This window comes from Calonectris borealis, chromosome 3 (assembly GCF_964195595.1).
Source record: "Calonectris borealis chromosome 3, bCalBor7.hap1.2, whole genome shotgun sequence".
Classification (NCBI taxonomy): Eukaryota; Metazoa; Chordata; class Aves; order Procellariiformes; family Procellariidae; genus Calonectris; species Calonectris borealis.
Window position 1 is genome coordinate 82714367 of NC_134314.1, and position 25343 is coordinate 82739709.

General features: G+C 47.5%; 1 protein-coding gene across 1 annotated transcript; it reads left to right on the forward strand.

Annotated features, from left to right (window-relative positions):
* Positions 1-6601: 6601 nt before the first annotated feature.
* CCSAP (centriole, cilia and spindle associated protein) lies at positions 6602-25180 on the forward strand. The gene is made up of 3 exons (XM_075146448.1): positions 6602-8596; positions 17354-17661; positions 19318-25180. The coding sequence occupies exons 1-3, from the start codon at positions 8296-8298 to the stop codon at positions 19489-19491; spliced, it is 783 nt and encodes a 260-aa protein (XP_075002549.1). The 5' UTR covers positions 6602-8295; the 3' UTR covers positions 19492-25180.
* The last annotated feature ends 163 nt before the right edge of the window (positions 25181-25343 follow it).

Below are 25343 nucleotides of genomic sequence, written 5' to 3' on the forward strand. Positions count from 1 at the left end.
CAGCTGGAGCCAGCAGGTTCTTCAGGGCTGCTTTTCTAGGTGTGCTGGGGAAGAGCTTTTAATACGCAGGCTTTTCTGAACTGGTGCTGGAGGTGCTTCGGAAAAAAGGTAGACGGCTGTGGCAATCTTCAGTGGATGATCTCAAAGCACACAGTCGTGCCACTGAGGTCTGTAAATGGAGTGTACGTTGGGATGAGGTTTATTCTGTGTTGAAGACCCACCATTTCCAGGGGGAGGAACAATGAGATTAGGTTACACAGATTTCACAAACTGACAGTGAAATCAGCCAAGAGTCAACACCGAGCTGCCGCTAATTTCTGGTGTTTAAAATCAGATTCAGGAATATGCACTTGAGCTGGGCTTGTTCCTTAGCCTTCTAATTGCAAATTCTGTGAAGTTTTTTCAAGCATTAAATTATTTTCCACAATGCATTTATTATTACCCATCAGTTTATTGCTTGGGAAACTGAGTCCCATCACTGAGCAGGCTGGTGTTAGATTCAGGACCGGCACTGCCCCATGACAGGCAGATGCCAGGTTTGCACGTGGGGAATGGTGACGCATGCAGGTTCCTATGCTGGAAAAAACAGCCTGAAGCTATAGGAACGGCTTCTGTCCCCATCACCTAGAGGTGACGCGAGCCCAGCGGTGACGGTCTGAAGCACTGATCTTTCAGACCTGATCATTTCAGTAGCACTCCCTTACTGCTGTGAGATGGGGAGCAGGTTACAGCACAGTCGCCTCCTTTTCTCCCCCAAAATTTGTGTTCTCCCAGTGACAAGTTGGCTCTCAGAGGTGGCCAGCCCATGCCAGAGATTTTTAATCCCTTGCTTGTGTTAAATGCCGTACCAGCCTCTCGGGTGCTGTGCTGTGGTCCAGGGGTGAGAGGAGGAGAGGAAGACATGCCTGGGATTGAAAAAGGAACACGAAGAGGAACGACAGTAAAAGTAATCCCGACCAGTGGCCGGATTGCTGTCCCAGAGCTCCAGAGGGATGGGAGTATGAGCGGGAACAGCTTTGTGCAGCATTCTGAGCTTGAGATAAGGTTGGAGGAAAGTGTGTGGGCTCAGATACTTCTGCACTGCCTGCCTCTCCCTGAATGGGTGCACACAGGCTGCCTCCTGCCTTGGCTCACGGAGGTGGCATCCTGTAGGTGCTACTGAGACCATGAACTCGACAATGTCTTGCACGTTGCAAATGCATATGTTTGGCTCTGCCACTTGGAGCATGATCCAGTCCTGCCTTGATGATTTTTTACGGAAGTGAGATCCCTCTACATGGAGAACTGCCTCAATCCCTGCTTATCCTTTCTTTCAGGGGAACTTCAGAAATAACACAAGTTATTTCTGACAGACATTCAGAACCTAGACATCCCCAGACTGGGTTTCTTTGTTTTGAACTATCCGCTTTAAGCATGGAGAAGGAGAGGCGGCTGCAGGTTCTCACAGCCTTTCACCTCCCACCCCCTCTCCAGCTTCTCTCCCAGCTCCTGGTGGAGATGTGGCCAAGCTGACAGTGTGGAGCAGAGCTGGTGAGGGGGAGAGGAAGAAAGCAAAACAGGGGGTGAGGGAAGGCAGAGGGGACCAGGGCAGGGGACATGTACGTGGAAATTGCCTTCCAGCACTCCTTCTGCCTCCTCACCATGGCTAGAGCACCTGTCCCTACAGCACAATCCGAAACATTGAACCAAATCTGGTCTTTCTCCTGAGGGAAGCCTCGGAGCTGGGGCCAGTCCCTTCCCTGCAGGAGTAAATCAGCACATCCCCACCAACGCTGGGCCAGCTCCTCCTGCTTGCCCCCGCGCTGCGCCTCGGAGGGAGAGAGATGCAGGAACGAGCTAGAAGGGCCCAGAAGCATGAGAAAGCCCAGAGATGGTTTTCTGCAGCAGGCTTAGACCCAGGAAATCCATGAGAGGTAATAGCTCCTGGGTACACCCGCGGTAGTCCGGCTGTGAAGAAACACATTTTGCTCTGTCAGAAAGAAAGGCAAGTGGGCAGCCTGCACAGACCAGGGGGACGCAAGCAAATCTGATGGACAACATGGGGGAACAAGGGTTAATTTGCTAGAGGAGGAGAGACTTGCTGTTGGGAAGGCAGTGTGTGAGGGGGGTGCATTCACAAAGACACCGAGCTGTGCTGGGAAAAGTGGCCCCAAGCCTTTAGAAGAGCCCTAGGTTGGAGATGGCGAGCAAATCCACATGAATTTTCGGGGAGTAGCTGAATCTGGAGTTACACCCCATTCACTGGCCACTTGGGAAGAAGGGATGTGGTGGGGTGGTGCGGGGCAAGCATGGAGCCACCTGCACCCATGCCCACTCCCCGCTGCTCCTACCGAGCCGTGCCCACCTCCGGGGAAACCCACATCCATCACGGAAAACATGCAGGTGTGTAGCCAAGAGCGGAGTCCCCTGCACTGCCGATGGGGAGCCGGTTCCTCGCCTCGGCCACAGGAGGGGCAGCAGCCAGGCAGCGACCCAGGCTCGCCGGCCAGCCCGCTGGTCACTGGGGCGGCTCAAGCAGGAGATAAAAAGAAAGCAGGCAAGGAATCTCTCCCGATTCTCCTGTCTCTCCCTTGCCTGGCATGTAAACTTGGATTTTTCTCAGACTGAGTAGGCAGCCTGCAAATGTGTTGCTGGGGGCTGCACCTTGACAAGTACCCCGTTACTGCTGGCCCTAAGATCTGTTCCCTTGCTGGAATCCCCTTGACCTGTCAGCAATGGTGTGCAACCTTGCAACCTTAAGGAGTAGGAGCCAGCAAGAAAAGAAAGGGGGAAAAAAAGACTGATGCCAGCAGGGACCTTGTTCTTTGCCCATGGTAACTGTTTTTAAGCTGGCATCTGAGCTGCGTTCACATCACGTGGTGAAGAGCCAGCCTTGCTGTATGCCCAGTCCAGGGCTTGCTGCTGCAGCAGCCAGAGGACACTGGGCAGTGGGAGACGTCTCTCCCTGCTCCTGAACACACATCCCTAGCACACAGCCCAAGTAGCTACGTCTTCTAGAAAGGTGGATGCAAAGCATGGAGCAGCAACAAGGCTTGGAGGAGCTACTGAGGTTGCTGTAAACTGTGCTGCTATGGGTGCTTGGAGGCACAGCCACTCAGACCTGTAATGGTAAAAAGCTTCAAGCTGCTCCAAGAAAAATGTGAGATTTGCACAAGTAACAGGATTTGTGCTCAGAGCTGCTGGAAGGGGGGTTTCAGGGCTTCCCTGGTGGGTTGCAGCCCATCCTGGCCACGACCAAATTTCCCAGCGCTCTCAGTAACAGCATCAGGCAGTTCTGGGGGACTTTTGCAGCCAAGTGCGCTACCGCTGGCTAACCTGCCCCGCAGAGCATTTGAACCGGCTCTTCTGATCTTTCTCTCATGACAGTGTTACCCTGTGGGCAGCTGGTGGAGACCTAAAAGGGATAATAGCCCATGAAACCAAAGACCCCGCATCTGCAGGATTAACCAGGCTTCTATTAACAGCGCGATGGCTTGTTTTGTGAGGTGACTGGGACAGCTACCCCTAGTATTTGGCAGAGCTTCACTGATCTAGGTGAAGGCAGAGTTTCACAGGTCTAGGAAGCCTGTGTTTTTTCCCTGCCTGGCAAAATACTCTTCCTGGTTTGGATTTTATGCTGTTAAATACTTTGAAAATATGGTTCTCCATGAGAAATAGCTTCTTTCTGTTCCCTGTTTCCTCTCTCCCCCCAACTTTACCCAAGTGATAGCTCAGCAGCCCAATTTCAGATCGTGACAGCTCCTGTTTTGGCTAGAAGCCAGGCTGCCCATCTGAAAGCTGTGTTGACATGTAATTTTCCACTCCTACTACATACAAACTGTCCGCTGTCCCCCCTTATTGCCCAGAGCCACAGAGAAGGTGCAATGGCAAAAGACTGCAAGTCAAAACCGTGTGTAAACCGCGCCGTGCAATTACCCTGTGTCTTTCTGTGACCGCTCTCTGCAAAATAACATACATGCTCATTTTTTGTTTCCTGCTACTTTTTGCATAAAAATCAAGTTACCTTTCTGCTGTTGACTTTGCTATGGTTATTTCACACAGAAATACGACTGTTTCCCAGACCAGGCTGCTCTCCTCCCTGGAGAGAAGCTCTGGTGCTCCCACTCGAATGGAGGTAGCAGAGGAAATCAGGACTTCTGGGGTTTGGCATTGATCAGTCATCTGCCATTGATCTGGTTTGAAACTCTCGACTTACCTGGCCACCTGCTTTGCTACCTATAGGATAGCAATAATAAGGATTAAGAGGCGTAACTAAGAACCTCAGGGGAAAAGTGCTTTAAAAGGAAAAAGCATGTTTAGAATTTCAAGTGGTGTCTTTATTCCATTTTTTATTGAAGGAAAAAAACCAGCAAAATATGCAAGGGAGGAAATTCTAGTGTTAGTATCAGCATAATAAATATTGTAGTTCCTCATTCAGGAATCATTTAATAACTGGCTACTCTTAGCCCATGGAAATCTCTGCCAGGAGGTATTGAAGCCAAAACTCATTAGGATTAAAAAAATAATAATGTTTATACAGCTTTCCTGAGAACATCCAGAGCTGCTGTGTTGAGTACCGGGAACGATTCTCATCTGGCACATACAGAGCTTGGCTCTAGCTGCAGGGGTGAGGGAGAAGTTGTCCTTCACTCAGGACAGTCTCAGCATCCTCCCCCAGAGCTGCTGAATGTGCTCTGGAGCCGGTTTGGGATGGTGGCTGGCTTGGAGGGACACCGGGCCCTGTTTGCCTGGCGGTTCCTGCATTGTAAACCTGGAGATTGATGGTGGCAGGCCACGGGAAACGTGCCCAACAGCCACCGCGGCTGCTTGCATCAGCCGTAGATAATGTGTGATTTTCAGCGTCAGCGTTGCTGGGTGTCTCTGCATGCTTCTGTCACAGGTCTTCTTATACAAATGGTCCCCAGTTATTTTCCAAGCCTAGCTCCTGCCAAGCCACCCGGCACTGCGGGATGTGTGTGCAAACCGTCGGGTGAGAGGGATGTGCTGAGAAGGAGAAACTGGAGCGGGAGTGTGAAGGTGCAGCTTACCTCATAGCACGTGGGCGGCTGGGCACTCGTTTTCATGCCAGCAGAAGACAGAGGCCCTAAATCCAGCACGGTATAATGGAGAGGATGGGTGGAGGCAACTACTAACAATACTATGTTATTCACGAAGTGCTGACATCTTGCAGGCTGATAAGAAGAGTAGATGCCTGCTCTGAAGAGTGCAGAGTTTAGGGAAAAAAAAGCAGAAAATGGGAACTGACAGACTGCGTGCCAGGATCTGGTGTTTGTGGTTCCGGCATTTCATGTGCGACAGCTGAGACACAGGTTAATGGTTGGGTGGCAGGTTTATGGGCACCCCAGGAGAAGTTTGGCCCTGCAAAAGGTGAACCCTTTCTTCTCCACCAAGAAGGGAAGACATCAGAGAACATCCATGTACTTCTGATATAGTTGTGTCTTCCTAAACTGGGGACAGAAAGTTCTTTGGGAAGGAAAAGCCGCAAACAATTGTTGCTCTAAAATGATACCTGGGAACAGCAGCCTTTCATAACCACAACTGCCAAGCTAACACTTTGCAAGTTGGCTCAAAATGACATTTTGTACAAAATAACATTTTCTAGATGGAAAGCAAATGCTGCAAACCCCAGACCTTGCCCATTTATATGAAATCCATTAATGCCACCTGCTCGTATAGATTGAGCAGAATATCAGAGTAAGAAACCAGAGTCCCAATTAATTGGGGAGTAATCTGCTCTCCTCTCTAGCCAGCGCTGCTATGGCAGCCTTCTCTAGTGCCGTCTTCAGTTACAGGTATTTTCATACCAATTGTCCCGTTATTTGCCAAGAAACGCCCTCCGTTATAGCAGGTGGTGCTGAGGGCATGGCTGGAGCACAGTGGGACCACAGAGGTACCACTAAGGGCAATGGGAGAAGGCAGCGGGGACAACTCAGCTGCCACTGGAGCCCTCAGTGGGGATAATGAATGAGCGAGGCAGCTCCCAAATGTAATCCCCAGGATAGCACTGAGAGGGGGAAAACTGCTGCATCTGCCTAGTTTTCTTCCAGCAAAGCTGTAGGCAAGGCTCCCGTACGTCTGCCTTGGATAGGGCACCATGCACGGCACAGCACGGCGAGAAGGTGCTCTCAGAAGGAGTTCCTCACTCCTTTTTGAAGCTGCTGTGTGATGGCTGGCATGTCAGGGGTGCTATTTCTGTGCCTGTCTTCCCAGTCAGTATGCTGCCCAGGCTCCCTTGTAGCTCCATTGCTGCCTACCTGTGAGAGCGGAAGGGAGATGGAGAAGCTCTAACTGGTTTTAAAATGGAGCTTAACAGGTTTATGAATGCAGGTGTACAATGTGCACCAGGCCCTCGATGCCAGTGCAATTTCCCTCTCCTGATTGTGTTTTCCTGAATTGTGGGGGGGGACCCTGGATTTCCCCAGTATCCTGCTGTCACGGGGCCGTTGCCATAACTGCAAGGGGTGGGGGGCTGTAAGGGCTGGAGGGAAATATCCCAGTGCTTCTGCAAAGGTCAGGCAACATCTGTGACCCCCTCCCTCACCCCAGGGCACCACCGGCTTGCAACCGCTCCATGTGAAAACTGACAGCTATATTCTACTCGATTAAACTAAACCAGTCTGGTTATATTAGCTGTTTCAGGGATTGCATCAATCTGCTGCGCAGGCAGAGGTGCTGTGTATAACCACGGTCCCCTCACTTTAAAGCCACCTGCACTTTTGTTACACTGAACAGTCTGGGCCAGCATTTTCCATCCGGGGTATCCGTGTCAGCTTGCGTTTTTTCATTTGGGCCAGTTAGGGGAGGCACAAGGTGAAGCAAGGGAAAAACACCGTTTGCCTCCTTATTAAAAAAAAAAAAAAAAGTCGTTTCCTACAACTGTGTCTGAAAATCCGTCAGTGCCCCCGTGTGTCGGAGCGGCGGCCGGAGCGGCGGCCGGAGAGCCGCTGTGCAGAGCCCTGCGGCGTGCTGCGGGGGGGAAGCCCGCTGGCAGCTACCCAAACCGGGGCGTTGGCAACCTGTCGGCCAGAGGTTTGGGGCCGGAGGAGGGGTACCGGGCTGTCTCCTCTCAGAGGGGTGTGTGAAGCCCGCGCCATGCGGTGGCGATGGCACCGCTGCAACCCTCCCCGGGACAATCACAGCCCGGAGGGGCAGGATTGGGGTGCGACGCCTTAAATACGGCCTGCGGGAGAGAAGGAAATGCCCAGAAAGCGCTCACGGGCCGAGGGGCGCAGCCCGTTGGCGGAGAGCGGCGGCGCGGCCCCGTCTCGGTGCAGGTGCGGGAGGGCAACGCCGGCTGCCGAGGCCGCCCTCTTTTCTGCGTGTACCGCCGGAGCGCTTCATTTCCCGGGCCGCCCAGCGCAGGGCTGGATTCCGCCAATCCTGTTCTGGCGTTCGCGGGAGATGGGTTTTTAAAGCAGATTAATGCAAAATGGAGAGAGGCCCCTCTTGTCGCAGGCGCCGTTGCCTCCCCTCGGCAGGCCCCCTCCTGCTCCCCGTCTCTTTTGTCTTGCAGAAACGGCGCTTAAATCAGCAACTACCCCTGCCGTGCTCTGGCACAGAAAAGGGATTGCTGGGGCAAACGCATTAATTCTGACGCGCTGCACTGCACTCTCTGGTTTTAAATACCCCCTGGCAGGCGCAGGGCAGGACGGGTTTCCCGCCTCAGCCGGTGCCGGGGAGGCGCCCAGGCTCCAGCACCCCGCCGCCCAGGCCCAGCCGCAGCGGGCGGCATCTGGAGGGCGCCCGGCTTCGTGGTCGCCCTCGCCCCGTTCTGGCCCGGCCAGGGCTCGCCCTGGTGCGGGGGACGGCAGCGCAGGTGAGGGGGCTGCGGGGCAGAGGGGGCCCTCGGTGCCGGGGCGGCGTGCAGGGCCCTGCTCCGGCGGAGCCCCGTGCTTCGGTTTGTTTTATTTTAATTTTTTTTTTTATTTTAATTTAATTTAATTTAATTTATTTATTTTATTCTGTTTTGGTTTATTTTCTTTTCGTCTCATCTCATTTCCATTTCACGTCGCTGTGTCACCCCCCGCTGGGCAGCGCGGTGCCCGCTGGGAGCGGTGGCGCCCCCTTCCCTCCTCCCCGTCCCCCCGTGGCGTTCCCGCGTGACGGGCCCGCGCGCGCCCTGACGCCAGCACGGTGGTGGTGGTTGGGGAGGGGGCGGTGGCGGCGGCGCGCCGCGATTGGTGCGGGGTGGGCGGGGGCGGGGCCGAGCGCCGCTGTTTGGATTTAAACGTTGCAGCGGGAGGGGGCGGGCTCGGCCGGCGGCGGATCCCGGCGGCGGCGGATCCCGGTCCCGCCATGGTGGTGCCGGCGCGGCGCGTGAAGACGGAGTACATGAAGCGCTTCAAGGAGCCCAAGTGGGAGTCGTGCGGCGCCTGCTACCTGGAGCTGCTGCGCTACCGCCTCAGCCGCCGCCTCCTGGAGCAGGCGCACCGGCCCTGGCTGTGGGACGGCTGGGAGCAGGACAGCGGCGGCGGCAGCGGCGGCGGCAGCACCGCCGGGTCACCCTCCCCACCGGGCGCCGGCAGCCCCGCGGCCGCGCAGGAGGAAGAGGAGGCGGCGGCGCCAGCGCCGAGCGAGGCGGGACGAGCGAGTCCCGGTACGGAACGGGGGCAATGGCGGCGGCGGAGGGGGGGGGTGTCTCCGGTGAGCTCGGGGGCGCGGGCCTGCGGTCCGAGCCCCGGCTCCCCTCCGGCGGGGCCGTGCTGCCCGCCATCAGAGGCCAGGCGGGCCCTGCCCCCTCTTCTGCGGGGGGCGTCAAAGATGGCTCCGTCCAGGTGGCCCTGGCGAGGTGTGGGCCGCCGCTCCTAGCTCCCCGGCGGCGCCCGGACCCCGCGGGGTGACCGTGCGGGGGGCGTCCGGCCGGCCTCTGCTTTGCTCGTCTTACCCGCCCCCGGGGCGGAGGTGTCTGCAGGGGCCCGGCCCGGGGGCACCTGAGGGAGGACGGTGGGGCTGCGGGGCCAGTGCTGAGGAAAGCAGGCGTCGGTGTTCGCGTCAGACAGCCGGGGGGCGTGTGCCAGGCTTCCCGCTCGGTGCCCTCCAAACACCAGGCCAGCGAGGGCTCGGGGGTGAAACCTCTCATCAGCTGGGGCCCCAGTGACTTTCCGAAGTGCTCGCCCTTCCTGACTGAAGGCAATAAAGTGCCATTAACCGGGTCCTCGCTAGGCCTGCAGAGAAGCCGTAGCTGCGGCATCGGAGGCGTCTCTTTAAAGAGCCAAGTGGTGGCAACTCTCATCCTGAGTCACAGCCACTTATGTAAACTGTTGCCATGGGAGCAGAGCATCTCTGCCATTATATAAGCAGGTTCTCTGGCAAAAGCAGGGGCAGCAGCAAGTTGGACTGGGTGCCAGTGGCCGGCACTTAACACCGTGGCTTTCCTGGACCTGCACGCGTAATCTGTCTCAGCTGAACACTTGGTTTTTAACGCTACCTGGGGTTTAGTCTTGGGTTTGTGGCTGAGTGCAGACAACTCTGTAGGCTTGAGCAGGTGCAGAGCTAATAGTATTTTGCTCTCTTCTAGCATATCTTGCCTTATAATGTCTCAAGAATTCACTGTGCAGAGTATGTAGACAGGTAACAACACTGTCAAGCTTCCAAAGTTGGTATTTTTTTATCCCATAGGATATTGTCTCTTACCTATAATGAAAGAAAACTTTATCTGGCAGCCATTGGTTGGTGTTTTGCAATGTATTTTGAATCGGCTGTCTGTATGTTGCACAGTAGCAGGGAAAATCCTTGAATTGTTTAGTTAAGCTTCATGCTGCCTGGGGGTTGTTCTTGGGTTAGATGTGCTTGTTTGGAGTGGGGAGACTAATTAATCTGTTTCAATGTCCCTTGGGGCCTGACCTTACCTGAATGATCTGTATTCTGATATTCAAGGTTAAACTGCATTCATTGTCATTAAGAATACCGTGTTATGCAAAAGCTTTAGCTATGCTGTCATCTGTTTGAGAGGCCTGGTGTTTGAGAGCATGCTAGTGATGTGGGGTTTTGCAGTGAGCTGTAGTCCTCACGGCTGGGTGGGCCTGTGGACCCAGCTCCCATGTGAGGGTGCACACATCTGCTGGCTGCTGGGGTAATGCACTCCACCTCTCCAAAGCTCTGTGCAGTGGTGGACACACCCCAGTTAACTAGTATGTAACAAAGTATTAGTGGGTCTAATCTTGCTTTCCTCAAACAGGTCCCCAGTTATACTGGGGAGTATGTGGAAGAAGTAAGTATGTAGCATCTTGGTGAGAAAAAGCACTAAGGAAATGCAAAAGAGGAGGGAATGGTTGCATGGGAAAAGGTGATGTGTTCTGATGAGCAGTCTAAAGGCTTGACTTCGAGTGAGAGGAGGGTGGAAGCTGCTGAAGCTGCTCTTGGAACTTGGCACTTCCACCTTTTCTGATGCACTTTGAACATGTGCCAGTCTTGGGCAGTTGTGGTAGGGACCAGAATTTCATTCTGCTCATTGAGCCAGCGGGGTGGAGCAGGTACATTCTAGGTGGGACTGGCAGTTGCCAGGGCTAGAGGCTGCTGGCCGGGCCACTCTGCTCAGTCCTTGGTCTGTTCCCTGCTGCTCTCCCTGACTTCTCTCTGGGAAGAGAGCTGGCTGGAGTTACTTGGAGGCCTGGTAGGGTCAGTTTTGGCAGTGGATAAAAGCTTGATAGCTGTGGATGTGCTGCTCATGCAGTCTCTCTCTGTGGTGAGTGACTATCCAGTGCATCTATAGTTGTGTCCTCACTTACTGTATCCCAGTGGCAAAGGGACTGTGGAGCAATAGTGGCCTGTTGATCTATGGGGTTTTGGGCAATTGTGCTTCTATAGCTGCTGCAATTTTGCCATGGCTGCTGTAAGGGAATACGTAATGTTCTGTTAGGTCCTTGCTATTTTATGCTTATAATGGGAGAAGAATCTCTACCTAACATGCATTTCTTTGCCAAGTGGCTTAGGATAAATGTTTTTCTAAGTTCTGCCAGTATTTAAGAGCTTTGCAAGTCCTTAGCAAAAGGACTGAAAACAACTCTGCTTAGGCAGCTGGATTAAGTGGTAATTTATTGTATATTAGTGTGTACACTAATATGTAAGCAAGCAACTCATTCAGTATTGGACAGTTATAAGGATTTTTTCTTTTGCTTAGCAGCTGGCTAATTAAAACATGCAGAGGAGATAACATAGAAATTACCACTCTGTAAATCTTCCATTATTCAACTGCTTTTTACTGGAAGAACTTAATTACACTGAAGTGCTGTGGGGGTAGCTGAGTGTGCTCATGTTGATGACATCTTTTGTCTTCTGAATCTGACATCCACCCACATGCTGCAGCATCCTGGTTGTTACCTGGCTACTGCTGCTTGTCTCTGTTCTGTAGGGAACCTAATTTCTGGCTGAGTGGTATCGACAGTGCTTGTGGCCAAGTATGTTTGGCCAGCACTAATATTGCCTAGCATCTGAGGTAAAGCCAATTTGTAATGGTGTTTGTGGCCACGGTTGCTTCTTTCCCTCATTAAGATGAGCCTGTGTGCATTTGTAAATGCTTCTGATGTGTGTAGAGAAAGCTGATGTATGCAGCTTGACTTTAAGGTTTAGTGGTGTTGGTCTAAAGTACTACCAACGTGAACACCTGAGGTAGCATGTAGAACAAATGCGTTGTTGCTGTATCTCATGCTTAAGCTATAGCTGAGTGATACTAAGGTGTGCTTGGTGGCAACTTTGGGTTAATTCCTTCTGGCCAACTGCTTGTGGGACTGTTCTGTAGAACGTGCCCAGGCACAGATGTGCTTTAAACATAATCCAACAAAATTGTGACTTAAATCAACTGGTCTAGTTGACACACCCTCAAAACTGTCAACAGAACCCAGTGGGCTGGTAAGTGAAAGACTAGAGTTCTTGGCAGCAGCATTGCTGTCAGACCTGTTGCTTGTGAAATGATACTGCTGCACACACATGCAGGATGAAGGCATCTTTCAATCCTTATTGCTATTTTGCCTTCAGCATTTTTGTGCAGAGGTCTTACATGACAGCAGTGACAAGCTGGTATCAAAGCAGTTGCCACACAGTAGTTGGAAAGTGACTGATCTGGATTAGTGCAACTCAGTAGAAGATCCAATTCCAAACTTGTTCCCTGATCTTGTCTGCTGTGACGTGGCAGGTGTATTTGCTGGCCCAGGAGCATGGGAAGGGGTAGCTTGTGGTGGGGGAAGAAGGCAATAGTGTCAGTTTAGGGGTTTATAGTACTGTGATTCAAAGTTGCTCCATTTTTTTTGCTTGGAAACAAGCTCTGCTATCAAGCCAAGCCAGTCACTGCTTTCTGAATGCTGCTGCAGATGAAGCTTATGTGAATCTAATCAACTCTGAACTGCTGTGTTGCTGGTAGCTCCAGTACTGCCTTATACAGGAACTGTCTTGAAGCAATGATGTAGCAATGTTTCAGCTGTAGCAACTACTTTCTACCCAGCTGTTGTCAGTTCATACCCACAACTGAGTATATGCCCCCTTCAAGAGGCCTTGGAGACCTGTCCTGTTTGGAGAGGCATTTGTACTAAAGTAGGAAACTCTGAGTTCTGCCTGTGGCAGTTTAAGCACAAGGGGCTTCTCCTGAAGCTGAGGTAGCACTATAAGGAGCAAACATCCCTATATAGAGATAATAGTGTTGATCCCTAGGACCTGTGGGTCTAATCAGAAGGTTTTGATACTTCTAGTAAGTCAGCAGAGCCTTTGGAATGGGATTCCGGTCTGCCTTGTAGAGCATTCGGTACTATGGGAGGGAGAAAAGCTCCACTTGAGCTTTTCCTGCTTGAGCCCTGCAGGGGAGCTGTTTTGCAAGCTGGGCAATGCAGCAGGGTTAAGTGACTGCTTCTGGGCAGGAGCTTTCAACAGCAATATTGGGTGGGCCTGGCAGCCTTGCTCTGCCTGCTAAGCACTTAATCCCCTCCTGTCCAGTGTGCTCTGCTTTGCGTCCATGATGCAGTTTTAAATGTTCCTAGCTTTTTCCCTCTTCTGTTTAATCCCTGTAATGCTGCAGCCAGTCAGTTCAATTTCCTCTGTCTGCTGGAGCTGGCACACTGCATGGGAAGGAGATGGGTAGGTGTTGCTGGTGGTTGGGCTCCCTGAGCAGCTGGGTCTAACTCCTTCATTGCTATCAACTGCTGCTTTTCTACCTTCCTGTGAAAAGGGGTGCCTAACAAAATGGCTTGGATATAAACTATAGTTTTAAAAAAGATGCTTAAATAACTGTGAAAGATACCTGCCTTGTGCCTTCACCAAATGACTTCTGTATAAATACACTGTAGGAGTGAATTCATTGAAATACCTGCTCTAATAGCAGGTGCTCATAAGGTGCTATAGTACACTCTGGCATACAGCATTTACTGTAAGACTGTGTGCAGAACTCTGTGTGCCATTTACCCATCTGCTTTTATTGCTATTTTGGGACAAGCTGGCTCAATCATTTCTGCACCAGCTGGAACTGTTTCCTAGTGAGCAGCATCCCCAGGCATGGCTGTTGCCTTGAAGTAGTATCTTAAAGCTGGAGTATCCATGCAATTGCAGAGTCCCCACTTTCCTGTATTTTTAAGTCTCTAAATGGCACCTCTGCTGCTCATGAACTCCATGTTGCTCCATTCTCCTTTGCAGAGAAGGAAGATGCCATTTTCCCTTGAACGGAGGATGGAACAGCTTCCCAAAATAAAAGCACTCCTGTTTCAGAATTGACAGCAATATGTCTCCTGTTGAAACAGTGTTTCCTTCTGATAATGGCCTCTTACACAGAAGGGAACCTAGCCAGTCCTTTTGCAGGAGTGGGCTGTGTAGAGAGATGCATGGATAATATTTTGCAAGGGGATAGTGCTGTGCTGCTTGTTGCAGCTGTGATGAATGAGCTGCCTTGTTAGAGGTGAAGCTGTGTGTCCCAGAGCCCAGGATGCTATGCAAAGCAGGTCTTTTACCATGTTGAGGTCACTGCTGCTTGCTTTTTGTCCAGCCTTGGCTATAATGACTGAAACTTTGTGCACCCAATATTTAGATATGTGAAATTCATCTGGCCTTTTTTTTTGTTCTCACTGTGTTGCTCCTTTGGCCTTGACTACTCCTCTTGGTTGTTTTGTGAGGACACTCAACTGAATTCTTAACAAATACAGCTCCAAATACTTTAACACTGCTGGCTACTCTTAACCAAATACTCAGCTGTACTGCAGTATCATCTGTAGCTGAATGCTGAACCTGCACAGCATGTATAGGCTAGCCTGAATAGGGTCCAGCATCAGGGCCTCTGTGCTGGTTGGCAGCAAGTACAAAACATGCTAGCAAGACTAACAGCTAGCAAGAGAGTATGAGGATTGCTGTATAGGAACGCTGGGGCATGTCGCAAGTCTTCATGTCTTTACCCTACAAGCACAAAGTGAGTGCAAGAGTAAATGGATGCTCAACTGGATGCTTAACCAGTGTGCCAGGCAGGTAACTTCCATTTCGTCAGAGCTGGATGGATGCAGGAATGAAATTAAACAGTGTCAGACTGGGCATGTACTTGCTTGACTAGCTAAATCATAGCAATTAGCAAGAATGATTGCTATTGTGTCAAAGGATTGGCAAGCCCTTCTGCTTTTAATGAATACACTTAGATAAAATTTGTTCTACTTGTTTGTGGTCAACCTCTCAATCTGTAAGCAAGCCTTAAACTAGATGAACCCCCTACACCAGTGGAGGAACTCCCTCTGTACGCACCAGTATATACTGGTGGTGGCTGAAAGCGCTGAGACTTGCAACAGAGGTCGCTTGCACCTGGTCCCTACCACAACCAGAGATAGATGGTGTGGCAGAAAACTTGCAAGTGAGCATCTTTGTCAGCAGAGTTTGAATGTATCACTGTGTGTGTCTAGCAGAAGGCAGCATCTAGTGCTCAAAGGTAGACACTTGAAAATCATTTACTAGTGGACTGCTGTGCTGTTAGATTAATAAAAGGCTTTAGTTGCCTTTTATATAAAAGGCATGGTTGGCCTAAAAGTCACAGACTTCAGATCACAATGTCTGCTTGTGCCCACAACGCTTAGGGGTCATGCTCAGTGTCTAGCATACACCTCCAATTTGTCTACACTACTGTTGAAGATTTGCAGAATGAAAAACTGAAACAGGGTTCTGTGTATTTACTTTTTTCCAAAGTCATATTTCACTAATGTACTATAAGCAGTATATTTGATTAGAATCATTATAGAATCATAGAATCGTTTAGGTTGAAAAAGACCTTTAAGATCATCAAGTCCAATTGTTAACCTAGCACTACCAAGTCCATCACTAAACCATGTCCCTAAGCACCACCTCCAGGGATGGTGACACAACCACTTCCCTGGGCAGCCTGTTCCAATGCTTGACAACACTTTCACTGAAGAAATTTTTCCTAATATCCAGTATAAACCTCCCCTGGTGCAACTTGAGGCTGTTTCCTCTTGTCCAATCATTTTTCACTTGGGAAAAGAGACCGATACCCACCTCACTACAACCTCCTGTCAGGTAGTTGTAGAGAGCAATAAGGTCTCCCCTGAGCCTCCTTTTCTTCAAGCTAAACAACCCCAGTTCCCTCAGCCGCTCCTCATAAGACTTGCTCTTCAGACCCTTCACCAGCTTCGTTGCCCTCCTCTGGACATGCTCCAGCACCTCAATGCCCTTGTAGTGAGGGGCCCAAAACTGAACACAGGATTCGAGGTGCGGCCTCACCAGTGCCAAGTACAGGGGCATGATCACTTCCCTACTCCTGCTGGCCACACTATTTCTGATACAGGCCAGGATGCCATTGGCCACCTGGGCACACTGCAGGCTCATGTTCAGCTGGCTGTTGACCAACACCTCCAGGTCCTTTTCCTCTGGGCAGCTTTCCAGCCACTCTTCCCTGAGCCTGTAGAGTTGCATGGGGTTGTTGTGACCCAAGTGCAGGACCCCACCAGGTACTTGGCCTTGTTGAACCTCATACAATTGGCCTCAGCCCATCGATCCAGCCTGTCCAGGTCCCTCTGCAGAGCCTTGCTACCCTCAAGCAGATCAACACTCCTGCCCAACTTGGTGTCGTCTGCAAACTTTTTGAGGGTGCACTCAATCCCCTTGTCCAGATCATTGATGAAGATACTAGTTTAGATTAGATTTATACTAATCTAGTTAAAGACCTTTTGTCACCAGTTTGTAACGCCTTACAGATCTCAAAGGTGGGAAAAATCTTTGGCGGTTCTTTTCCAGTCAGTAATTCTTATCCATGGGCATTCACTTTACTATATTTAATGACGTTATAAACCAGACTTGTTTAAAACAACTTAGAACCTTATTGTAAGGCTTACTTATAGCCTTTCTTACTTTCTCACCAGCCTTTCTCTTAGATTTACGAAGTATTGCAGTGCTATACCAGATATTGGCTTCCTTCATCTGAAGTCTAAGACCCAAACTTTTGCATATAAGTAGTAGTATGCAGGAAGCGTCAAGAGCGCTAGCTGTGAGGCACCACAAACAAAGGAAAACTAGTTCCTCCATAGTTCTATAATGCAAGAAGATTGGATCTTATGAAACAGGTGTTTCCCTGTGTTTTTATTAAAGTCTTATATAATGCTGATTCAGCCTTCAGTGTTGATCTACATCTGCAAATCAACAATGATACAGACTTTAAATTCTCCCTCACAAACCCTACTCTACATACCCAATGCCTGGAGGACAAATGCTGGACCCTTGTTATGGAAGGTTTAAAAAGCATGTGTGGGGGAAATGAGCCTCGGAGAGTATTGCTGTAGCATGTGGTACTTTAAACGTAAAACGTACTTCACAGAACAGATAGCAAGGGTGATGTCTATCACTTTGTAAGGCTTTGCTTCATACTCTCCTCCATAAACAGAAAACGGTAATCAAGATGTATATATAATCAGGGAGCTTGAAAATGAATCACTTTTTTCTTTCAGTGGAAGCTTATAATACAAGGGATTTAATATTGCACATACTCTTATCAGACTTCATCTCTGACTGGCTGGCAGCATCTACATGGCATTCAGCAGTCCATCTGTTTGCTGTCTGAAAGATGGAAGGATGAAATAGTGAAGACAGAAGATCACCGGAAACAGTCTTTAAAATGCTGCCTGGAGCTATTGGTTATCTGTAGCCTTGCTAGTGAAAGACATGTTTAAGTACATGAAAGCTCATGTACAGAGGGATGGGCTTGGAAATATTGTAGTCGCTAAAGAAAGAATGAAGGCATTTAAGCAAGGTATACATCTGTTGCTAAGGAAGTAATGACTTCTTCCATTTCTAAAAAAAGCACAGCTTCAATGATGTATTAAGAGAGGCTGTGCAAATCAGACATTAATATGTTGTCATTGAGAGCTTAAAGCATAACTTTTTTTTTCTTTAGAGAAAGAAAGAGAAGAGCAAGAAAAGCAGCAGAGGGAAGAGCAAGAAAAGCAGCAGAGGGAAGAGCAAGAAAAAACTGTAGAACACACTTCTGTAAAGGAAGCAGACAAAACCAGCCGTATAGGACGACGTCCGAGTCGAAGTGCCTTGTCCAGTCGTAATGATCGAAGATCAGCCAAAAGTCCTCAAAAGACAGATGCACCAAAGGAGAATAAACATCCATTTGCTCTGTATGGGTGGGGAGAAAGACAGACAGATACTGGAAGCCAGAAAACTCATAATGTCTGTGCCTCTGCTTCAGCGAATGAAGTAAGTAAAAGCTTCTGTTTCATTGAAGGGCAATGATTACTTAGTGCCTGGTTAAGACGTATGTCTAATATCTAGGTAAAACTTCTCAGGGACGCCTTTATTTGAGTGCATGAAGATTCTAGCAATAAATTCTAAAAAAAAAAAAAAAATTCTAGCAATAAACCTGGTGTATAAACACTGGTTTATACACACTTTCATGCTGTGAAAGAGTGACTTTTCCTGGGGCACTCCCTAGGAATAGGAGTCTCGCTGAGAAGGTACGAATGCTTTGCTGCTAAAATGTCTGTCTAGCAGCTCATTTCAGCAGGTTGCCAGCAGGGAACTTTTTGCTGGCAGCAGAATGGTCTATCGGATGGCTGATGGATTGCAGGGTTGGTGTAAATATTAGCAAAATAGCACAAATAAAATTCATGGACAGCACCAGAATTCTGCAGTAGTGGGGTCTGTTTCCTGGCTTAGCAAGAAACACTAAGGTTGGAGTGTTACAACAGATCTATTTCTTTCTTTTCTATAACTCTCCTAGGCTGGTAAAACATAATCATTAATGTATCCCTGCCAGTGTCTTGTCTTTATCTTACTACTAATGTCGAGTCTGAATCTGTGACCCAAGATACCTGAGGATTAAGATGGGTGGTGTTCTTGATGTGTCAGATGGAGCTGACTTCTGCTGGGCTGTTTTGGAAGGGGTTTGAAGCATAGTCTTGTCCTTCCCGGACAGCTCAATGAGGAACTGGGCCTTGCAGCTCTTGAAAGAAGCTGCCCTTCCTGGTAATGGATAGTGTTACTGGATTGGTAAGCTTTGGTCCGTGGTGGAAGTAGTTGACTGGTGCTTTATGTTGAAGCCTAATAGAGGTGGATGCCTGACTTGAGCAGAGATATTTATATTTCCTAAGGCTTTTATGCTGAAACAGTTATAGAACCCCTAATATCAGGTCTTGAGTCTGGAGTGAATGGGCAGGACGCTTCTGAAACACTTCCAATTATGTAGTGCTTTGTCACTAAGGATGTTTCTTTAAGTGGGAACTGACTACTTACTGCCTGGCTAGGTCAATTCTCTTGAATGTTTGAAAGGTGTTACTTTCCCCTAACTGGGGGAAGTAACTCCCTAGATGGGAGACAGTGTTTTAAATCTGGAGATAGAAGCAAACAAACATAGATGCTGTCTCTTAATATTAAATTTGGGGAAAATATGATTATTAATATAAAAATGTATATAGGTGTGCCTGCAGCATGTTCTCAAAAGTTCTTCAGCCTCTAGTAAGGAGTCTCTAGGGATTAGTCTTACTACTATGGCTTAGGTTTTAAGGGATGCTTGGGCATACTGAGGAATGTTTAAGAATTTTAAATGGTACAAATAGAAGAATTGAGGTTTTTACAATATGTCAGAGTAAGATTGAGAAACACTCAAGATTTTTGGAATCTTTTAATAGTGTGAAGTGGGAAAGATAATGCAGAATAGAATTTGAGGCATTTTTTAATAAAAATTTCTGTGCTTCTCTTCTGTTGGTAGTACAAATGAAAGAAGAAAATATAATCTTGCTAGCAAACCCTGTTTCTTCGGGATGGGTATTGGGACAAATATAAAGTGATCCTCAGCTTTCTTGGGGGGGGTTCCTAGGCTGTTTTCCTGCTGTAATACTAACTCTGGTCTTTTAGATTCATGAATCTGCTCTACGAGCAAAGAACAGGAGACAAGTGGAGAAAAGGAAGCTTTCTCAGAGGCGAGTCCGATCAGCAGAAGCAGAGAAAGCTTGGCGAATAAAGCCCTCCCCACCAGATAACCCTTGGATGACAGAGTATATGAGATGCTACTCAGCAAGAGCTCGGTGAATTTGATTCCCTTAGGCATCTTCAAAAGAAGTTACGCATATCAGGACACTGGTGCAAGGAACCAAACTACTTATGCAAGGTTTTTATAGGGAGTTTCCAGCTGTTAAAATATTTGTTAAAATATTTTTATCTTGGCTACCTACCTCACAGTGGGGTGTATTGTTGGAGCCATAACACTTGAAGAGGCTTTTAGATATAGCTACCCAAACTTTTAAACAATTTCCCTTTTGGGAATCTTTCTAATGCTTCAGTTGACTTGTTTTGGGAGTGGGAGGGGGGAACCTTAGCACACAGGGAGTCAAAGCAAACACTTTTTTGAACTTGGTTACAAATAATCTGTTGTCCCTTATTTTAAAAGTCCAAGCCACGAGGAGGTGCTGTCAGGGAAAGACTTTAAAGGTGCGATGGAGGTGCCTTTGCATTTATAGTACTATGTGATTTAATACTTCTGCCAAAATAAGTATATTAAGACAGGCAACAGGAAAGCCAGTGGATCTAGTGTACAGCACTAATAAACATAGATGATTTAGGCAGGCAAATACCAAGTATTGGCCATATATAGAAACTTTCAAAAAAACCTTGTTTGATTAGTGAATCTGCTGATGCTAACTTTTATTGCTGTTTCTAAGGTCATTAGAACAAACTACTAATTGTCAGGGCAAGAAACAGCAACAGGATTGTTTTGCTGTGTTGCTGTGCCTGTTGTACCAAATAACTGATGTAGACAATCATTATCTGATAGCTGCTGCTCAATAAGCAGTTGCTTGTTCTACCAAGTTGTACCACTGTATTAATCTTGTGGTCACACTTCTTCTACGCTTAATCATGTAAATGCCAGTTTATTGAAGCAGAGGGCTGGCTCCTGTCTAGTGAAGTCTATTTTTAACACTTAAGAATATCTATTATGCTCAGTGGGGGTCAGAGTGCAATATGCATTCCATTTGGTGGTATTGTACAAGTATACTGTTAAAGGTTTTAAACTTGAAAATCATGTTGATAAAACTTGTAGATGAAGTCCTGGGAAGCTTTCTGCCTCTCAAAATTGGTGCAGAACTCCTCACTAGGGGGGTTGAGGGCTAGGGGAAGGAGGAGAGGTACCCTTTAGTAAACAAGAATATATAATGGAGTTTAAACACTCTCACTTTGTAGGTCCTACTTCTACATAGTAAGACAGTGATTGTTTGTGAGATCCTCAGTGTTTTTTTTTCCTCAAGCTGCTGTAAATTAATATTTTCAGTTTGATAATTAAGCTTTAGGCACATTATTGCTGTAGTTGTGAGCTTCAGAGTTTTGTTCAGATGTGTTGTGTGTTAGTTATGTATGTTGGTTATATTATATCTCAGTTTAACTGTTTTGAAGCTTGTGTTTTGCAGACTGGACACCTTCTCACAGGAAGTGCACTTGCACTTCAGCAGAAACCTGCACTAGTCGTAGCTTCATTCCACAATCTCAGTGAGTAAGCAGGACTCTAGAATTACTACTGCAACACTGAGTTATGTGCTTAGTGAAAAGTTTGATTGTAAGTGTTATTGAAAGACAGTAATCATGCAAAGGGACCAAGCACTGCTGCCTCCTGGTGTTAATTACATTACATCGGTAAAGGTTTCATTACACTCAGTTTTAATCTTATTAAGATGTCCTAGAATCCATGAAATAATAATCTGATTTTTACCTCCCTTTTAGGCAGGTAAAATACAGACAACTCTTGTTCAGGCTCCCTACTAGATATCTTACACTTTTTAAGTCTGGGAATGCGAAGTATGATTAAGTATGTTTTAAACATAGCAAAATTACTGTATTCCAACTTTTAAGTAAACCACAGGCTAGAACTTCCTAAAACTTTAGACCAGTGCCCAAAACTGAGGCAAACTATTCCAGAGGATGCCTTTATTCCACGCGAGATTCTTTTAATTTCTTCTATGCTGTTTTCCTCTTTAAATAGCTGCTCTGAATACGCTTAAGTTGCTTCTGATGCTGTTTCACTTCAGAAATCCACCCTAGCTTTGAACAACACTATCAAAGCACTAACTCAGTAGTGTTTAACAGCCTTATTCAATAAAAACTGCCTGTTCCTCACCAGATTTTGTAGGCTTTATGTAACTACAGCAGATGGACTGTGCCCTCAGTGCATTTTGTCACATTAAACAGTTTCCTTGATTGTCTAGGGCCTGACTCATCTTGCCATGCTTTCTACAGTTCTCTGTTCCCACTGAGAATGGAGGAGCCAAGATGACTATGTGCCTGCCTTAAGTACCCATTTTCAGATAAGATGGATCTCCCATTAGATGTTGGTCTTTCCAATAATGATAGAAGGCTTAAATGTCTTCTGCCTTGGATACTGGGTACCAAACTTAAACCATCTCAAACAGGCTTGTTCAGGTGTTCTACAGAGCATGAGAACCTTCAACAGCATCAAGGCTGCTGTGTATTGAGGAAATGATCTAGTTCTTATCCTTGTCTGGTCAAGAGCTGTTCCCCACCAAAACAATTTGCTAGAAGACAGTAGTGGACTAATCAGGTCATGTAAGTCATTGTTGTGCTTTTTCAACTGGTCTGTAGCTAAAAATAATCCTGGGTGCTATGTTGGTACTATCTTGGTTTAAGTAATATAATGCCTGAAGTGAGGGGTAAATTATTCTGCAAATCAGGTAGCCTTCCTGCATTTGGGCATTATTGGACTAAAAAAAGGCTAGTAGGTTTGCTTAGACTATGTGAAATAGTATAGTTCTGATCACTGCAAGTTGTATATGCAAAATATTTGGCATATGCCAGGCTGAAGTCTGGAAAACTGTTAGTGTTTTGACGTTAAAGGAAAAGCCAATTGACTTGGAAAGCAGAACTTTTCAAGTGTAAAAGCTTTAACTATATTCCATAAATTCTTACAGGAGGTGGCTGTTTTGTATCAAATTGGACTCACTAAAAATATAAAACCTAGTAAATGTCACCCTATCAGTTAAGGAAATTCTAAACTTTGTCTTGCATGGACTCTTGAATTCAGCCAAGTGATGAACACTTCTCACTCCTGTTTTAGAAGCAGAACTTTGTAAGAACACAGTAAATACTCAGTTGTCCAAAGTCTTCATTAAAATAACTGTTTGCTCCTTTTTGTTTCTGAAAGTACTTAGCTAAATGAAATGAGACTCTTACAATGTGTAATGCTGCAATTTAACTATAGTGTTGTGAAGACTAGTGTTTACAATGTAAAATGTTACAATGAAAACTGCATAAGAATGTCCCTGTAAAATACAGTAGCATGTCTGTTCAGTCACTGCTGTCACATCTTTGCAACTACAAATTACAGACTTTCACTGGAAGCTGAGCTAGTCAAGGTGATAGCTAAACTTAGAGCCAAACTTAACAAAACTGAGCGACAGACCTGAATTTTTGGTAAGAAAGAATGTTATCCAGGTAGCAAATGCACATTTTAATCACATTTTTAACATGTAGGGAAGTGTACCTGTTCTGTGGGTTTGTTTTTTTTTAATGGTATCATGCAGTGCCACTGAATTAAAAGGCCTCTCGGACTTTTTTTTTTACTGTGATAGGGACCAAAAGCTAGCAATCTGAGGGCCTTATGTGTGGTAACCTGGATGTTCCAGTTTATTTTCCAGCTCTGTTACTGCACTCAGCAGCAAAGCCATATATGGAGCCTGACTCAACACCTTGACAGTAGCCCCTATAAAAATAGGGGTGCAGTTGAATGGGAAGCTGCCTCAGCTATTGTTAGCACTGAATTCACTTTAAAAACTATAGGGAAATACCATCTAAGCTTGAAGCAATATGTGTTTTTTAAAGTTTTTAAACAGTATTTGTTTTTAATGCTTCTGTATTGTCTGTATTTAATAGTGTAGTGTCAGCTTGTATATGGGAATAAAATGAGTGACACAAAGTGCCTTGACTGCTTGTACTGTGTTTTTTGGGGTCTCAGATTTTTCTGTTAGAGGGTGCTTTAGTCTCTGCATGCAAACTGTGGCTTCTGCTTGTCTCAGCAGTGGAAAAGTAAGTGACAGGCTTCTGTAATGACTGGTGTTGGGTAAAGGGATAGATTACAGTTACAAGTCCAGCTAAGAGCTGAGCTTGTTTCCTATGTTCCTCCTGTAACTTTCCTTATCTGACTGGCTTTTTCTACCACTAGCAAGGAAAAACTAGAGCCTGAAATATAATAGCTATCTGAAGTGCTATGCATGCTGAAGCCTTTGGGAATGTTAATTTAGAACTTTGGAAAAAGAGAGTAACATAGGAAAAAAACAGGAAGCTGCATCACGAAGAACAAGTATAATACAAATATAATCTTGCAAAAGGAAAAGTTAAGCTATTATAGAATCATTAAGGTTGGAAAAGACCTCTAAGATCATCGAGTCCAACTGGCAACCCAACACCACCATGTTGTGGCCGAAGTGCAGGACCTGGCACTTGGCCTTGTTGAATCTCATACAGTTGGCCTCAGCCCATTGATTCAGCCTGTCCAGGTCCCTCTGCAGAGCCTTCCTACCCTCCAGCAGATCAACACTCCCACCCAACTTGATGTCGTCTGCAAACTTACTGAGGGAGCACTCGATCCCCTCGTCCAGATCATTGATAAAGATATTGAACAGGACCGGCCCCAGCACTGAGCCCTGGGGAACACCGCTCGTGACCGGCCGCCAACTGGATTTAACTCTGTTGACCACAACTCTCTGGGCTCGGCCGTCCAGCCAGTTTTTTACCCAGCGAAGAGTGCACCTGTCTAGGCCGTGAGCTGCCAGCTTCTCCAGGAGAATGCCGTGGGAGACAGTGTCAAAGGCTTTACTGAAGTCCAGGCAGACCACATCCACTGCCTTTCCCTCATCCACCAGGTGGGTCACCTGGTCATAGAAGGAGGTCAGGTTGGTCAAGCAGGACCTGCCTTCCATGAACCCGTGCTGGCTGGGCCTGAACCCCTGGTTGTCCCGGACATGGCTCGTGAGCACCCTCAAAACGAACCGCTCCATGATCTTCCCCAGCACCGAGGTCAGGCTGACCGGCCTGTAGTTCCCCGGATCCTCCTTCTGGCCCTTCTTGTAGATGGGAGTCACATTGGCAAGCCTCCAGTCGTCCGGGACCTCCCCAGTTGACCAGGACTGCTGGTAAATGATGGAGAGCGGCTTGGCAAGCTCCTCTGCCAGCTCCCTCAGTATTAACTACACTGAAGTTCTGTATGCTGCTGGTTCTACAGTAATTGAAGGAAACAAAGCTACCTGGTATTTTTATTCTCTGTAGATTTACAGTGTATTTCTTGATATTTTTGTAGTGTTTAATTCTTTCACCATATAGAATATAATGCAAATGAGTGAGTTGCATAGAATTATGTTTTTTTTATAGCATTTATCTTTTAAGGACTTACAGAAGCTGTGTACTTTTGAGCCATAAGGTGCCTACTTGAATACAAAGAACAGACAAGAGATGGGTCAACTGTGAATTGCCTTACAGCCTGGAGAAGTAAGTGAGTGCAAACACATTCTGTATTTTCCCCTTGCTTTAGGTTTTTAAAGCATTAACTTCTGAAGCCACATTCTCCGAGAGATCTAGACAGATCCATCTCAGACAGACACAAGGGCACCTTTGCAGCCATAACCTCTCAAGGGCACGCAGGAGGGAAGTGATGTATCATTCCTCTCTAACAGGGGGTGGCAGCAGCAGTGTCGCAGGGTTGGGGCCCTCCCAAGCCACGGGCAAAGCTCCTACCAGAGAGTGCAATGAGGGCCCTGCTCCTGGGACGTACACTGAAGCACTCCAGCTCCTTTAGCAGCTCCTGCTGCTTTCCCAGCCACACGCTGCCTATGCAATGAATTTAGCAGAAGTGTTTTTTCAAGACCATCTAAGGCTTGTCATGT

Coding starts and splice junctions, on each gene's coding strand:
- CCSAP (XM_075146448.1), top strand. CDS start 8,296: ATGGTGGTGCCGGCGCGGCGCGTGAAGACGGAGTACATGAAGCGCTTC. Junction 8,597..17,353: donor GGCGGGACGAGCGAGTCCCG/GTACGGAACGGG, acceptor TTTTTTCTTTAG/AGAAAGAAAGAGAAGAGCAA. Junction 17,662..19,317: donor CCTCTGCTTCAGCGAATGAA/GTAAGTAAAAGC, acceptor CTGGTCTTTTAG/ATTCATGAATCTGCTCTACG.